Source organism: Brachyhypopomus gauderio, chromosome 5, assembly GCF_052324685.1.
Source record: "Brachyhypopomus gauderio isolate BG-103 chromosome 5, BGAUD_0.2, whole genome shotgun sequence".
NCBI lineage: Eukaryota > Metazoa > Chordata > Actinopteri > Gymnotiformes > Hypopomidae > Brachyhypopomus > Brachyhypopomus gauderio.
In genome coordinates, this window is record NC_135215.1 from 18,552,193 (window position 1) to 18,569,736 (window position 17,544).

At 41.3% G+C, this 17,544-nt stretch overlaps 2 gene segments (V, D, J or C); one reads left to right on the plus strand and one right to left on the minus strand.

The window, feature by feature from the left end:
• The first annotated feature begins 274 nt into the window (after positions 1–274).
• The window catches only part of LOC143514705 (Ig kappa chain V-III region MOPC 63-like), a 54,628-nt gene continuing 37,358 nt past the window's right edge, over positions 275–17,544 (plus strand). The window contains 2 exon segments of the V gene segment in view: positions 275–411; positions 593–890. Coding sequence covers positions 360–411; positions 593–890 — 350 coding nt within the window.
• The window catches only part of LOC143514707 (Ig kappa chain V-III region MOPC 321-like), a 35,482-nt gene continuing 28,741 nt past the window's right edge, over positions 10,804–17,544 (minus strand). The window contains 2 exon segments of the V gene segment in view: positions 10,804–11,241; positions 12,705–12,740. Of these exon segments, the coding sequence occupies positions 10,922–11,241; positions 12,705–12,740 (356 nt within the window).

The window sequence follows — 17,544 nt, forward strand, 5'->3', positions numbered from 1 at the left end:
CCTGAGGAGCAACTAGGAACTATGACAGAGACTCAGACACAGAGATGAAAGTGTAGTGTTCACACACTACATGATATCCAGGGGTCATCAGTACCTACATGAGCTCAGATATGTCATGACTCATTTAGTGTTGAAACACCATGACTGAGTGTGAAAGTGACTGTAACACATTAGTGGGGGTTACTGAGAGCTCTAAGAGGAGAGATCTGATCATTTATCTGATAAAGACACACAGTAGTTTTCTGTGGTAAATGACAGTTGTGGTGTTTGCATATGTGAGCTGCTTCAGTGCTCCACATACTTTAAGAGCTGTAGTGCTGATCAGAGAGTGTTCAGTCCTTACACACACTGACAGCACAATGATGAGGTCACTGGTTCTACTGCTGGGAACACTGGTACTCCTCATTCAGGGTGAGACAAACCGGAATAAGTTTAATTTAATGTTTACTATGTTTTGGGTTTGTTTATTATTTTCCTACAAAATCATTTGCACTGTTTTTTTTCAATGTTCAGTGTTTTTCATCCAAATATTATTTTATTTATGTACATTTTTCCTTACATAAAAGTTGTTTTGTGATTGTTTATTTTTTAGACTCCTATGGAGACATAATCATGACTCAGACTCCAGGATCTCTGTCTGTTACACCAGGACAGTCTGTTACTCTTAGCTGCAGGTCCAGTCAGGGCATTAGTTCCAGTTACCTCCACTGGTACCTGCAGAAACCTGGGGAAGCTCCTAAACTCTTGATCTATAGTGCATCAACCCGTCAGTCTGGGGTTCCAGATCGTTTCAGTGGTAGTGGATCTGGTACAGAATTTACTCTAAAAATCACTGGAGTCCTGACTGGAGATGCAGGAGATTATTACTGTCAGCAGAGTGCAAGCTGGCCGCTCACACAGTGTTAGAGCACCGTACAAAAACCTCCCTCAGCTGTAGAGGAACTGCTCTGTTTCTGCCTCATCAGCACAGACTGATCTGAGATCAGAGTTCCATTTACAATACCTAAATATTATAAATATAATTATGTATAATTATATTAAAATTGTATAATTAGTTCTACATTTATTTAAAATGCTGATTGATTTTGAGCATTTTTTTTGTCTTTGAGATTTTCTGAGTCAGAACTGATTCTGAATTGAAAACGTTTTGATTTGATTTCTAAATGACACCCATGTGCCAGTAGATGCTTTGCTGTTGTAATTTGTGTGATGCGTTTTTGTTTTACACTCCGCTCAAATTAATTCTTTATTAGTAATTAGCAATTCATTCATAAATAATGTATAAACCCTTTACAATAATGTTCCCTTTTGACACATTGTAACACCGGGGTGTCAGGGAGCGAATATAAACAAATATATAAACACGTGGCTACATAAACAATCACTCATGACAGGTGGGGGCGGGGCTAATCATGACACACAAGTATTTGTGACTCATTAATAAATGGTGAAGCATTTCACATTTTACTATACGGCTCCGTTTGGAAGTCATAATTGTTAGTAAGTCACTACAAAATGATACAGCTCAGCTTTAAAGCATTGATTGAATATTTCACTTGACATGTTGTCCTACAGAAGATGTTCCTCATCCTCAAAGATCACAGTAGTTCACCTTCAGGTCCAGGGCTCATTCATCCTGTCACACCCTCTTCTACTTCCTCATCTGGGGAGGAGCTGCACAACTACATCCCCCGGAATGCCTGACCAAGCTCTAGGACCAATCACAGAACATTCCACCGTTCTCCATCACTATTGACCACAGCTGTGTTCCATTACTAGACACCTATATACTGTCTCTCCTGTACTTCACTTCTTTGCCTCTCTCAGTTTGTGCATCAAGTATTTTCTTCTCCTGATCATTCTGTTAACTGTTTTGTGTATCATTACTCTTTTGTCTGTATTTATGGATTTGTTTGCCTGGCCATTTCTTTACCTGGTTTTGACTTATACTTCCATTTTACTGTCATATTATTCCTGTTAAAATATAGTTTAATGCTGGTTTTCTCCTTCGCCTGTTTATTGTCTGACTACAGATTGGATTTGTCTAATAAATCTGCAAGTGTCTAACTTGTTGAAATCTGTTACAGATCTCTGGCAGGAATATATCAACACCTGTGAGAGTCATGAGGAAAATGTCAGAGAGCCTGCTGGAAATGTCCAGGAGAGAATGCTGAGAATGTGAATGTGGTCACATTCATTAAGGTGCACTGTGTTGTGTGGTGGGGTGGGAATGGGGTGCTGTACCGTGACAGACCGACCGCCAGTGGCGTGCACACATAGACATCAGGTGGTGCTAAAGCACCACCAACTCTGCCCTTTATCAACGAAAGTGCCCTTTTGAAACTTCGTTTTTTTTTTTTTTATTATTATCATTTTACTGAGGTCGGTTTGAAATGATCTTTTGAAAACCTGAGGGATTAAAAACAATGCCCTGAAATGAGCCACCACCTCACACACACCCGACCTCTCTCTTCCTTTAACACCAGATGCGCTGCAGCAGCAGTTCAGTTCAGCGAGTGGAAGGAAGCGTCTTCAGCACAGCACACACGCTCACAGATAGACTTCTTCTCCCGTCCCCACCAGCCAGGTCACATACACATCAAGTCAAATCGTACCGTTTGCCCTCTAAGCCCAACGTGAAATCATTTTCTTGTGTTGTAAAATGTCTTATACAGCACTAAACTACTAAGCATTTTTAGCCGACTGGTCACCTGATAAACTAGTCGCACTAGCCCAAATCAATGATAGATAACGTGAGGACGACCACATACAAATAATTACGGTAGAGTTTGCAAATCTATGTGTTAAGCTGAACGTCTTCAGTTGTATAGGTTTTGGTAGGCAACATAAATTACATTCATTTGTGAAAGAAGAAACAGGAAGTTCCCCATTACCTGTGAAAAATGTCCATCTGCATTCATGTAATGACAACACTCAGTAGCCTATAACTCCTTCTCCTACTTTACGGTCTTTTACTGTCTTAATTGTAGGCCTATATTGATTTACTAATTGCAAAATATATGCAACAAGGCCTGCAGACAGTGGAGGGTAAACAGAAGTTACCTGACATGACTGTATATTGGATATGAATTATATCAGTTGGATGCGTGACTTTTTCTCCATTGAAAACTCACATTTAGAGAATGTGACAAATAAAAGTCAAATTTCATTCAACATGTGCTTGTGAATGAATGAATGAATTTTTTTTATAATGAAGTGTTCCACGTGCGCTAAAAAGTGCCCTTCACTCCCCCCCCCCCCCCCCCCCCCCCCTCCCGAGCACTTGCCCCCAAAATGTCTGTGCACGCCACTCCCGACCGCTATAAGGGGAGGCAGAGAGTATCACTGCTCTCCTGTCCTGGACTCCAACCTCAGGGTCCAGATGGAGGATCCCAGGATGCCCAGCCTTCCAGACCCAGGAAGATCCCCCTGGAATTTTGGGGGGTCCCAAGCAGGGACCTTCCACATAGCCAAAGCCATCAGTGGAGTGAACCTGCTGGGAGTGCAGACGTGTTCCTCCGCCATTCTCGGGCTGGGGTTAGGAGGAGGCTGCTGACTGGTTTGATTGGTCACCGTAGCACTAGCACAGGAGAGCTTTTGTGTTAAATGTTGGGACCTGACCTTCTGCCGCTGGTCACAGCTGCACCTGAAGCTGCCCCAGATCTGCTGTAGCGGATTATCATAGATCATCTGGACTTGACTGCTAAGTGTCCCAAGGGTCAGGGGTCAAGGCTCTCTTTAGGCACCCTGCTGGACCATGAGCCTGGGGTGAACTGGTCCTTCAAGGGGCGTCAGGAGCCCCTTTACTGTAACGGTATGGCACTGGAAGTGCACTGAGGAGTTTGAAAATCCTTTTAGCTGAATTTCTGGATCATGGCAGGTGATGGGACAGACTGGGTGTAGAATTGCTAGGAATTTCCCCCATGGACACATTCAGGTTCAGTACTGAGAGACATAATAATCATATTCCAGAACCACAACAACCACACAGCAATCAAGCTGATCTACATGCATCACACACTCCAATACAACAGCAGACAGGAAGTCCCTCCTCCTTAAGCATCCCCACATCAGGAAGTCCCTCCTCCTAAAGCGTCCCCACATCAGGAAGTCCCTCCTCCTAAAGTGTCCCCGTACTCATGTGCTTCCACACAGCCAGTGATAGAAATTCCCATTACAGAACAGAGAGAGGAGGACTGATTCTGAACTGTACTGACTACACCTGCACCTCCACACTGAGGTACTCAAGATTACCAGCATTTACAATTAAACTTCGTTTTAAGGTATAAAATTGGGAACTTTAACTGACATTAATGCAGTTGACCTGGAGGTGAAAAGCATGATGAACTGATGTGTGTGAAATCCAATAATGTTCCACAAACTCTCACTGAAATGGAGAAGTAATTAATATGAATCTGATTATATGGATTTTCATTCATCCATTTGATTAAAACATTTTAAATTTATCTAATCTAATAATATTTGGTTAGCAACTTAATTTTGACACAATCTCCTAAATGTTTTATTGGTAATTCGTCACTTGCTTGTGCAAATACTGATCATATTAAAATGAAGAAGTGAAACCACCAGTATGCAAATAAGTCTAATTAAATACAGCTACTTCAGGAAGAACAACAGAGAGAAGAGAGAGAGAGAGAGAGAGAGAGAGAACGCAGTGGGGTGTAACAGATTTGCATTTCCAGCCCTGAGTAACCTGCTTCTTCCCAGATGTTCAACTTTCAGCAGATGTTGAACATTTATTAACAAAACTCTCTCAATCACAACTCACTCCAGTTCAACTGGAACAGCTCACTCCAGTACAACTCACTATAGTGTCCAGATGTTCAGTGTCTCCAGGAGGACAGAGTGACTTACAGCAGGTCACTTTAGTTTCAGTAACACATCAAATCAAATATATTTGTATAGCGCTTTTCACAACATATGTTGTCACAAAGCGCTTTACAGGATTTACAAGGTTAACAATACTATGGGTCCAAATCCCTAATGAGCAAGCCAAAGGCAACAGTGGCAAGGAAAAACTACCTAGATGGTGGGGAATAGGAAGAAACCTTGGGAGGACCAAGACTCAAAAGGGAACCCATCCTCCATTGGGCGGCCCGTTAACACACAAATTACACAAAAACAAATGATACAGACGAATGCACAAGTTACAAACAAATCACACAATCAGGCTAAGTATAAGGTAACTAGAATGAAAGTTCTGGGTGTTGATATTGTCAATGTAAATGTCTTATGATGAACGCCAAGTTTTCATTACATGTCGGAGCGATCATACTGCTATTGTAGGCTCCAACTGCAGTGAACCTCGGAGAAGAAAGATATGTGATGTGGTAAATATGTAACAGACTATTCAAAGGCCAAACTAAACAGATAAGTCTTTAGTTGAGTTTTAAACATTGAGACTGTGTCTGAGTCCCGAATAAAGGCAGGAAGATTATTCCACAGTTGTGGAGCTTTAAAAGGAAAGGCTCTTCCACCTGCTGTGATCTTTTTGATCTTTTTAATAAGCCTGCGTCCTGTGAACGAAGTGAACGTGCTGGGTTGTAATGATCAATAAGTTCACTAAGATACTCTGGAGCTAAGCCATGCAGTGTTTTATATGTTAATGAAAGTATTTTATAGTCAATACGGAATCTAACTGGCAGCCAATGTAATGACGATAGTACAGGACTAATGTGATAAATGTTTTTAGTTTTTGTTAAAACTCGTGCTGCTGCGTTCTGAACCAGCTGGAGTTTGTTTATCGATTTACCAGAACATCCAGCTAGAAGACTATTGCAATAATCTAGGCGAGAGGATATGAATGCATGGATTAGTTTTTCCGCATCACTAGTATTTAATATATTTCTAATTTTAGCAATGTTGCGTAAGTGAAAGAACGCTACCCTAGTTATATTATTAATGTGTGAATCGAACAAGAGATCTGGGTCTATTGTAACACCTAAGTTCTTTACCTCTGCGCTGGGGGTTATAGTAAAGGAATGTAGATTCAATGCTACATTACGTATCTTGTCTCTAGCTGCCCTAGACCCAACTATTATTAGCTTTGTTTTATCTGGATTTAGTGCTAGAAAGTTACACGCCATCCAATGTTTTATCTCTTCTACACACTTCTCGATTTTACTGTTTACACCTAAATCATCGAGTTTAGCCGATAAATATAGTTGGGTGTCGTCTGCGTAGGAGTGGAAACTGATGTCGTGCTTATGCATAATCTCGCCTATGGGTAACATGTAAAGTGTAAATAGAAGTGGTCCTAGGACTGTCCCTTGTGGGACACCATATTTAACCTGAACAGATTTAGATGTTTTATTATTAACACTTACACATTGGAAGCGGTCGGTCAGATATGATCTAAACCAGGAGAGTGCAACTCCTTTAATACCAACCGTGTTTTCTAGTCGATCCAGCAAAATGTTGTGGTCTACAGTATCAAAAACTGCGCTAAGATCTAACAGTATAAGGAACGAGATGAGCCCATTATCTGACGATATTAGTAAATCATTCACTACCCTGAGTAAAGCTGTTTCAGTGCTGTGGTTCAGTCTAAATCCTGATTGGAACTTTTCATGGATACTATTTGATTGGAGATAATGGTTTAACTGACTGTAAACTGCTTTTTCTAGAATTTTAGAGATAAATGAGTGATTAGAAATTGGTCTATAGTTTTTTTTTTTTATAGGCGCATTTTAATTGTTTGGGCACATATCCTAGGGGCCCTGCAATAGCTGGGAGTAGGTCTTTGTATAGACGGGTTGGAACTGGGTCGAATATACATGATGTAGGCTTAGACGAATGAATTAGTGTTGTGAGCTCTTTTTCCGATATAGGATCGAAGCCATTTAGCTCAGTAATATTTTTCGGATGCGTAGTTACTAATACCTATACTATTGGGGTTGGATTGGAGGTTAGGCTGTGATGTATTATGACTCTGTAGTCGGATAATATCTATTTTCTTACTAAAAAAGTTTAAAAATTCATCACTAGTGTGTGTAAGTGCCGTATTAGAACTAGTGTCATTGATATTTCTTGTTAGTTTTGATACAGTCGCGAAGAGAAATCTAGGGTTAACTGGAGCTACACTGTCTAAGGCAGTGGTTCCCAAAGTGGGGGGCGCGCCACCTAGGTGGGCCGCGGAGCTATTGCAGGGGGGGCGTGGAGCTTGAAAGTAAAACGTGCACATGTGTCAATATTAGGGATGCACCGATCCAATATTAATATCTGAAAAAAATCTAGATCGGGTATCGGAGACAATGTGACCGATCCATAAAAACAGATCTATTCAGTCTAATTCTATGCTTGTATTGCTTGCTTTTCGGAGTTAGTTCAACCTTAATACCCGCGCTGGTGGTATTCCACTTAGTCGTTTATTTGCTGGTTGACCAAAATAAACCTGGGCTCCAGTAATACTTCACTGTTCATACCAAGGTTATAATCGTTAACGAAAACGAACGAAAAAATGAAAACTAATATTGAAAAAACATTTTCGTTAACTGAAATAAATAATAACGGTAATTAAAAGAAAAAAACGATAACTAACTATAACTATACCTCTCCTTCCTACACCACACTGCAATATTGTTATAATTGAATGTGAACTAGAGTAAAGACCACATTCAATTTTAGGAATATTTCCTTTAAAATGACAGTGTTGCATGTTAAGTGTTATAATCACCGTTTTTTTACAGTTTATGTATGTTTTTTAATTTACAGTACTTATCTGTTTTTTTACATAAACTGTAAAAAAACGGTAATTTTCTGGAAACGGGGGCGCCAGAAAATTGCCGTTTTTTTACAGTTTATGTATGTTTTTAAATTTACAGTACTTATCTGTTTTTTTACAGTAATTTTCTGGCGCCCCCATTTCCAGAAAATTACCGTTTTTTTACACTTTTTTTTTTTACAGTGTATATTACTTGTTTAGAAAACTAACTAAAACGTACTGAAATTATTAGAGGTGTATTCAACTAAGGATTTTCATAGTCGAATCTGATTCGTCTGCTTTTCCCTTTAGTCGACTAATAGTCGAATCGGGTTTATTTATTTATTTATTTTTAGAGCACCTTAAACGGGATCCCGTTCTCATTCAGGACTTTTTTCCTCTTCAAAGTAAAAACCTAAAACACTCAGATAAATGAATAAACACGGTAGGTATGCTTTATTCAGCTTTTATTTATTTACTTATTTATTTTTTTATGAAACGTTAGAGAACATTAACCGTCAGTGCGCATTGCGCATATCGAACTGTCAGACAGGCACTGTGCAAAATGTCAAAAATATTTTAAATAAAATATGCCTGCCTGAAAATATAAAAAATTGCCACACAACAGCAAAAAAATACAAGGAAAGGTTCAAGTAACGGGGTTTAAAAGCAAACAACAACAAAAAATTTAGACGAGACGACACGACTGAAACGACAAACGTTTTTTTCGCCTTACGCGTTTTACTTTGGACTTTTTGAATCCTGCACCTGACAAATAACCCAAAGTATAAAAAAAACTAAAACTAATACTAGAACTAATGAAAACTAAACTAAAACTAAGATTTAAAAAAATTATTAAAACTAATAAAAACTAGCAAACATGCTCTAAAAACTAATTAAAACTAACTGAATTAGAAAAAAGTCACAATGACATAAAAACTAAACTATAATGAAAAATCCAAAACTATTATAACCTTGGTTCATACATGAACTGGTGAGTTGTCCAAAGCTCATTTAATGCGTTACTTACAGAAATAAATTAAAGAGCAGTGGTCTGACTCGGTCTACGGCAGAAAGCTAAAAAAACAATATTCCATACGCGCACTCAACTCGCTCCCTTAAAGAGACAGTACACTTATTTCTGGCCGTTACATGCTTTGTGCTCTGCGTGATGTCTGCGCTTGCAAACTAGCCGCATATGTATTGCTGTTTCTCTTATTTCATCTCCTTCATCTCCGACGATGCCCGCCCACCTGCCTCTGCCCCCAGCGACAACTCCTCTGCATCCTCGGGCCCCAGACTTCCGGGGGCCTCCTCGATGCCTCTGCCCCCTGTGTCCGCAGCCCGGAGGAAGTCGCTGCCTGTTCCCGTTGCCTGCCAGCGGGCCCCGCCTGTTCCCGCTGCCCGCCAGCGGGCCCCGCCTGCTCCCGCTACCCGCCAGCGGACCCTGCCTGCTCCCGCTGCCCGCCAGCGGGCCCCGCCTGCTCCCGCTACCCGCCAGCGGACCTCGCCTGCTCTCGCTACCCGCCAGCGAACCCCGCCTGCTCCCGCTACCCGCCAGTGGACCCCGCCTGTTCCCGCTGCCGGCCAGGGGGCCCCGCCTGCTCCCGCTGCCCGCCAGCGGGCCCCGCCTGTTCCCGCTGCCCGTCGACCGGTCCCTGCGGCCCGTCGCCTGGCCTCTCGGGTCCCTGCAACCCCTCCTCCAGACTCCCCGGTCTCCGCTGTCCCTCAGTCTGACTTACCCGTTCACCTGGACCCTCCTTCGGCTTCGTCGGCGCCCCTGGACGATCCTCTGTCCATGAGTGCCCCCGCAGAGACTGCCTTACCCGCCTTCGGGTCTGGGGGTGACCCCTTGCCGAACTGTTTGGACGTTGACCCTCGTACTGTTCCTGTTTTACATCTACCTATGTTCCCTTTGTTGCCCTGTCCCCTTCCTGGCTTCCTTTTGGTCCCCGTTCCTGTGTGCGTCTCTGTCCGCGTGCCTGTCCCTGTTTCCGTCCGTGGTGGTGTCCCCCATATCCCTGTGCCTGTTTCTGTTCCGCAGATCGTCGCCCACTTTGTTCCCGTCCCTGTCTCTGTCGTCCTCCGCCTGTTTGCCTCTGTGTCTCAGTCCTCCCTGGTGTCCGGTCCTGTGCCCTTGACCCCGTCTTGTCCAGCCCCCTTGGTCCCGCCTCCTGTGTCGACCCCCTGTCCTATGCCGTCTGGCCCCGTTCCCACGTCACCGCCCATTCCTTGTCCCGGTCCTCCCATACGTCCGGAGTCCGGGCCGTTGTATCCGTCCTGCCCCGTGTCTGTTGTCCCTGCCCCGGCCTCACCCGCTCGTCTCCCTCTGTGTCGTGGTGTCTCTGTCCCCAGCGTCTGTCCGGCCCTCCCTGGTTGGCGTGCCCCGGAGTTGCACGCCTTGAGGGGGGGTTATGTCATGTCCAGCCCCTCCCTCCTCCCTGGTCCCGCCTAGCTCCCCGCTCCCATTCATTCCTCCCTCTGTCTGTCACGCCCTCATCATCAGTCTCGTACACCTGAGTCTTGTTCCACCATCGTGTTTCCGTGTATAAAAACCCCCTCGTATTTTTCATTAAACATTTGTACATGCGGTGGTCTTTTTTGGGTAGTAACTCCTACCTGACCCCATAATTCCTTGGGTATTCTGAAAGGTCCTATATAAACCAAAATTATTATTATTATTATTGTCTCAGGCCAGTATTTTATGGAAATGGCCCAGCTTGTACTAAGATTGACGTACAGTATGATGAGTTGAATTATAACATGATGGGACACAGATTTCCTAAAAATAATAATGTTATGGTTTATGGAGAGAATGATAAATGGTTAATCCTCCAGTCCATGATGTTCTAAACACACACTGACTTCCTCTTGCTGCTGTTTCTACTGACTGAAATGTGCTGAACCATCATATTTCCTGGCTGCTAAACTCTCTTTACCATGAGTAATAAAATGACATTATCAAAGTTTATTCATACAGCTCATTACATATTTAATGTGATAAAGTGTCAACATTTAGGGCTTTAAATTCTTTTACTGTGATGTGTAATGTTGGAAAAAAAACCTTTAAGAGTCTATACTGTTGTTTATTCAATGTTTTATTTCATTTTGATCAATTAACAGAGCAATATTTGAGTAACAATCAGACAGCACAGCACATTCTAGAGTGAGAGTTCACTCCAGTACACATGTGTGAGTTCACTCCTCAGGACACTCCTCTCTGCTCAGTGTCTGTGTGACAGGAGACTGGGAGTCCTTGGTGGCCTCACAGGTCACTGTCTTCTTTAGCCACTCCTCCTTCTGGAGGGTCAGGGTGCTGCTCCAGCTGTAGAAGCCGTCCTTCTGCAGAAGAACGGGGCTCTGGCTCACCCCCGAGCTCCAGCTGTTACCACCCACCTTCCAGTTCAGCTTCCAGTCTGAGGGGAAGCCCCTGTTGGCCAGACACACCAGTGTAACCTTCTCCTGCTGCAGCTGCGCACTGGAGGGGGGCAGGACCGTCAGGGTGGGCGGGGCGTCACCTAGGAGACACAACACAGTCTACTGCTCAGATACAGGAACCGTTAGCAGTAAAATCAGTTGTGTATTTCACTTCCTCATTTTGGTTCTTTGGTTAGAGTGGAACTGAAGTCAGAAATGTTTCATCCAAACAACCTATTTGGCCTGGACAATCAAACCATAGATATTTATGAAATATGAAATGCATGAAATATTCAAATCAATATAATTAAGAGCTGCACATCATATATCACATCATATTAAAACTTAAAATGTAAATATTTATAACAATCGGTGATCCTTCAGTATTACGGCTCAAGTGCATAGATGATCTCCAGTTAAGGAGACACTTATGAGAATAAACACACTAGGCAGAATAAAGGCTTGTAGAGGGATATTGATGAAACATTTATGCTTCTACTAAAAACCGATAAAACGATTTACACTATGCTCTCGAAAGAACACTGCTCAAAACCTTCGCCTTTATCTAAAACGATTACATTCTATAAAATATGTATTGAAACCATTTAAATTTTAATTACATACATTATTTTAAAATCCGTCATGTATACTGGTGCGATGTTATTAAAATTGTGATTTACTCCGAATACAAAGTTCCATTCTCCAGTGTCATCTAATAAGTTTGACTGAAGTTATAAACCTGCTGTAAACACACTGCCGTACAAACTCTTTACATCGCACTAGTTCAGCTTCATTAGTGCACGAGAGAACACAAACGTCTTTTATTTATGATCCTGTACTTACATGTTATTAAATGTTCTATTAGAAATAAGATAAATAAAGACAGAAAAGTCAAGACAGAAACAAATCTACTTTGAATAAGGAGTGAATGTTACGCTCAATTTGTTTTATGCCGCAAGAAGTGTGTGTGTGTGTGTGTGTGTGTGGGGGGGGGGGGGTGCCTGTGTTTCAGAGAACTGAATTCTGTGCTCCGTTTAAACTATACGGTAATCGTTATGCGTTAGATAGAGTCTATAGAATCACATTTTGGTTACACAAATGTTTTAGAGACAACCTTCACATTTCTGGACACTAAAAATGACAACATTAATGCGCCAACAAGCAATTCATATCTTGGTTGTTGTTTTTTCTAAAGACCTACAGAAATTTAAATGTGGCTTAGATAGCCTATATAAAATATGAATTCGAGGATTTTTAACATACTATACGAGAATTACGGTGAGTGAGTTGCACCGATAAACTACAGTCATATAGCGATATTACTGCTTTTAAAATTAACCCAGCAGACAGATGAAGACTTGTTGAGAGACTGATCAAACCTGTATATTTTTACTAATGAGCGACATTTGACAAACACTAAATGAAACACATCAGACATGATGTAGGAAGATAAAAGTCACAAAAACTATAAACGAATACGTTTATAAAAGTTTACAAAACCATCGTGCATTGACGCGATGCTACCTAATGTGTAAATGTGAAGGAAATTTGAAAGTCTACTTACGTCCAACTGATAGTTTAGTGCCGCCACCGAAAGTCCACCACAGTGATACAATCTCGTTTACCGTCCGTACAAAAACCTATTGCTCGAAATATGCCGCCCTCTCCACTATTTACCGCGACGTGTAGCTTCGAAATTAACGTTTTAACACCGACACAGAAGCTTTTTTTTTTAGATTTTTCTATAATAAAATATAAAACCCATATATATATATATTCCATTATTAGAGAAATTACATTGCAATAGCTGTCGCTCCGTCTACAACCCTGCATAATTATCAGACATTAAACACATCGATTGTGATTTCAGAAAATACATTTGGAATGCAACTTTTGGATAAATAGTGAAAGTTACTTACGTCCAACTGAGAGTTTCGTTCCGCCACCAAAAGTGAACCACAGTGATACAAACTCGTTCAGTGGTCGTACAAAAACCTGCTCTGAAGAAGTTGATCTCTCTGCGCTTTAGAAAGCGTCCATTTCAGAACAGCGACAAGTTGCTACTGTATTTTTTAAACAGACAGGAAAATATGAACTATATCAAAAATAAATGAACTCATATTTTTAATGCCGTCTTTGTTTAATTTTCACAATTTTCGAATGTTGTTTATTTACTTATATAAACATGTTAATTAAAATGTCAAAAATATTTAAATGAAAAATACGTTTTTTTCAGTTTATGGACGTGTCAATATCAGTAACAAAATAAGTTAACATTATTGAAAAAGTGCGCATACTAAGTTATAACCTCGTTTGAATTATCCTATTAGTTTTACTGTGAAATCCTGATATAACAAATGAATGTTTGTTATTTATTTATTTTTCTTTGTCTAGCTCATTAATACAAACATTTTTTAACGAATCATGAGCTGTCTAGTGTGTCACACTTAAAAATATTAAATAAATAAAAATAAGCCTTGAACAATGTGAGGCAACCTTGAGACAAGACTACACTACATTCCTGTCTCTCCACTGCACACTGCTGGTATCTACATTCTTGTCTCTCCTCTCCACACTGCTGGTATCTAAATTCCTCTCTCTCCACTCCACACTGCTGGTATCTACATTCCTGTCTCTCCTCTCCACACTGCTAGTATGCTGCTTCTATGAACATCCTGGGTTGTATATGTGAATGGGTAAACATATTGTCCATGTCCACAAACTGATTCAGGATCAGGCTGTCTGCTTTCTGTCCACTGAGACCGTCCAGCAACCACTGAGCTTTGAATCTCCTCATACAGCTTCATTTCCTCTGTTTCATCAACAAGGAACTCAAGGTGCTTCAGGACCCTAGACAGCACCCAGAACAGAGCCAATGAGGCCCAGGTGACACTCATCATAAACACACTCCTGAACTCAGCCAAACCACTGATCTCCAATCAGCCACATGAAGATCCACAAGAGAGTCAACACACAAGAAGCATGTAGGCGCTGTACTGAAAGTCAAAGGTGCTTGCAAAATATTTTTTTACTAACATTACACACATTATCAATATACATCTTACTTAATAAAAAGCTTATTTCTGCAGCCAGACAGTGTTAACAACAGTCCCAGAGATGAGACTGAAAACCACCACAACTTTCTGTACTAGGACGCCTGATCACTAGTCCCAACATAGGAGACATCTCGGGGACGCACACTGACATCACCAAGAGAATTTCAAATAGATAATAATAAATTTTATGCATAATCTGACAATTAGGATTTAAATGTCTAATATCTTTTCCATATCTCTGTAAACTAGAACAACTTTGTTTTGTATTATCATGTCAGTTAAAAATGAAAATATTCAGCAGAGACCTTTCCTCATAGAGAGAGCAGTTCCAGCTGTAGTGTTCAGTAGTGTAGTGTTCAGTAGTGTAGTGCTGGGTGGAAGGGGAGAGGACACTTTGCATGGGCAGCACATGCTTCAGTGCTCTGGGAGTGTTTATAGTCCTGTGAGTTTAACACTTCATGACTGAGAGCTGCCTGCACCAGCAACTTCACCCACAGCAACCATGACTCTGATCCCCATCTTCATCTGCACACTGGTCCTCTGGACTCAAGGTAACACACTGATGTACCTCTGTGGTGTCCTGTCCATGTCACACAGGTCTAATACTCTTATTAAAATGCTCTATTCACAGCAGAGCCGGAGTGGCTAATCGGGAGATTCGGGAGGATTCCCGATGGGCCGGCTCATGTCAGTCTCTAGTTTGGGCCGATTGGGAGGGAAAAATAATTTTGGGCCGGATTTGGACATGAAACTCCCGGGCTGAAAATGTGTCCCACTCCGGCCCTGATTCACAGTGTTAGTGTTACTAAATAAAAGTATCTGTACAGGTAAATGTTAAATATTCTGTGTTTTGTACTCATATCTTCCCCAGGATCCAGAGGTCAGGTAACAGTGACTCAGGATTCAGTGAAATCTGCTCTTTCAGGAAACACAGTCACCATCAACTGTAGAACCAACCCTGCAGTGTATGGTAATGACCGACTAGCCTGGTACCTGCAGAAACCTGGAGAAGCTCCTAAACTCCTGATCTACTATGCTACTAGCTTACAGTCAGGAACTCCAACTCGTTTCAGTGGTAGTGGATCTGGATCTGACTTCACTCTTACCATCAGTGGAGTCCAGACTGAAGATGCAGGAGATTATTACTGTCAGAGTTACCATTATATCAGTAGTACAGATCTGTTCACACAGTGTTGGAGAGCCGTACAAAAACTTCTCTCAGTCAGACTGCACTGCTGCAGCTGGGACCTACTACAGGTGCTGAGGGGGAGGATGTGATACAGCACAATGACACACTCTGCAGGAGAGGAAACAACACACTCACTCACAAATAAACAAACATAATAGTAACACAAACGTAATGCACATCTGTGAAGTACAATAAAGACACAATACAGACAACATTACTCCATGTGTGTGGGGGGAGTGGACTTGTAAATCCACACATCATTGTAGTCCAGTTGTTTGTAGAATAGCTTGAACATCAGTGTGGTTAATCCATAACAGGTGGATGTTCAGACTTTATACATGTGTATATGCATAATTATGCATACCTGACAACAGAAATAATCCAACCTTTAGTGCTGGTTAGCACTCCCCTGCAACACATTTATTCTGAGGTCTGGGCTACAGGAGAAGCTGCAACACAACGTGATGAATAATGTACCAAAGTGAAGCGAAAAAGAAAACGAATGTACACACGAGTACACACGAGCAGCACCAGACAGAGCCAATCATCGCTTTAATGATGCTTTTAAGGCACATCTGTGAAGTACCATAAAGACACAATACAGATGTAAATGTGCCATATTTTGTCAATTGTGATTTTTCACCACAATCGAAGTTTGTCCTCTGCTGTTTACCCATCAGTGCAGTTAGAACACACACACACACACACTAGTGATCACTAGGGGGCTGTGGTGCACACATGCACAGAGCGGTGGGCAGCCCTTTCCCGGTGCCCCAGGGAGCAGTTGGGGTTAGGAGCCTTGCTCAAGGGCACCTCAGTCATGGCCTCAGGTCTGGGAATCGAACCCACGTCCCTCCGGTCACAAGACCAGCTCCCTACCACCAGGCCATGACTGCCATGACTGTCTATTCTGCCGCTAATATCCCAGAGTCCCAGAGGACTGTGCAGCGATGATGTCAAGTAGTGCCAAAACTCCCTTTTAGCAGGAATTTCATATAAACCATGTTCTTTTAACCCGTTACACTTGAAGCATCAGATCCCCTGACCGTTTAAACCAATATTAACCAACCCAAAAGCTAGATGATTAAAGTAAATGAAAATAGAGGAAAATGCCTTATGGTTGAAACTATTAACTGGAAGATACTGGCGTGTTCTACATCTATGCTGAAATTAGATGAAAGCTAGGTCTGATATGCAAGCAAAGAACTTGCTAAAATGTAAGTATCACGCTGCTTTGGCCGGAATAGACAATCCTATTGGAATGCACTGTATTTGAATTTGAATTTTATTTTTGCACAATATAAAACACACAAAATGTAAATAACATAACATACAGTGCAGGTAGAAACACAAACCTTATATAAAGCCTCTACCATAAATCGAAATCATATTATAACAAACATAACTGCAACATGAGAATATCCAATTCCATCAATATAACATAAAGGCAAACCAATGAATGTGTATGCATACCAAAAAAAGCAATTACAATAAACATCTTTTGTAATGTTTTATAGAAGAGCATTTTTTTGCCAAATGGTTAAAATAATTCCACAATTTTGTCCCTCTAAATCTCATTGATAACTGACCTCTGCAAGAGAGAAATTTAGGAAAATGAAAATGTAGTCCTTCGTAGCATAGATTCAAGGTACTGGATTGTGCATGAAAATCCGAGTAGATCAGCAGTTTCTGAAATATTCAGACCAGCCTGTCTGGCACCAACAACCATGCTCAATGTCACTTAAATCACCTTTCTTCCCCATTCTGATGCTCGGTTTGAACTGCACTATATCGTCTTGGCCATGTCTACATGCCTAAATGCATTGAGTTGCTGCCATGTGATTGACTGATTCGACATGAGCAGGTGGACAGGAACGTCTCAATGTGCAAGAATGATTACAGTACTGTATATGTTCCAGTTCTGTTCTAATATGTACTGCAATATTGTTTACAGTTGTGCACAGCTCTACCCAAAGGTTGTTTATTATGTTTGTTGTAAATATGTCTGTACTTTGAATTTGAGCAATGCTGTGAACAAATTAGAATTGCGAAGAGCATATGCAGTAAAAATATGAAACATGCATATTGCATGGTAGTCGTGTATCTCATTAATAAATACATAATCAATAAAATACAATAAATACTCATAAATACAGTAG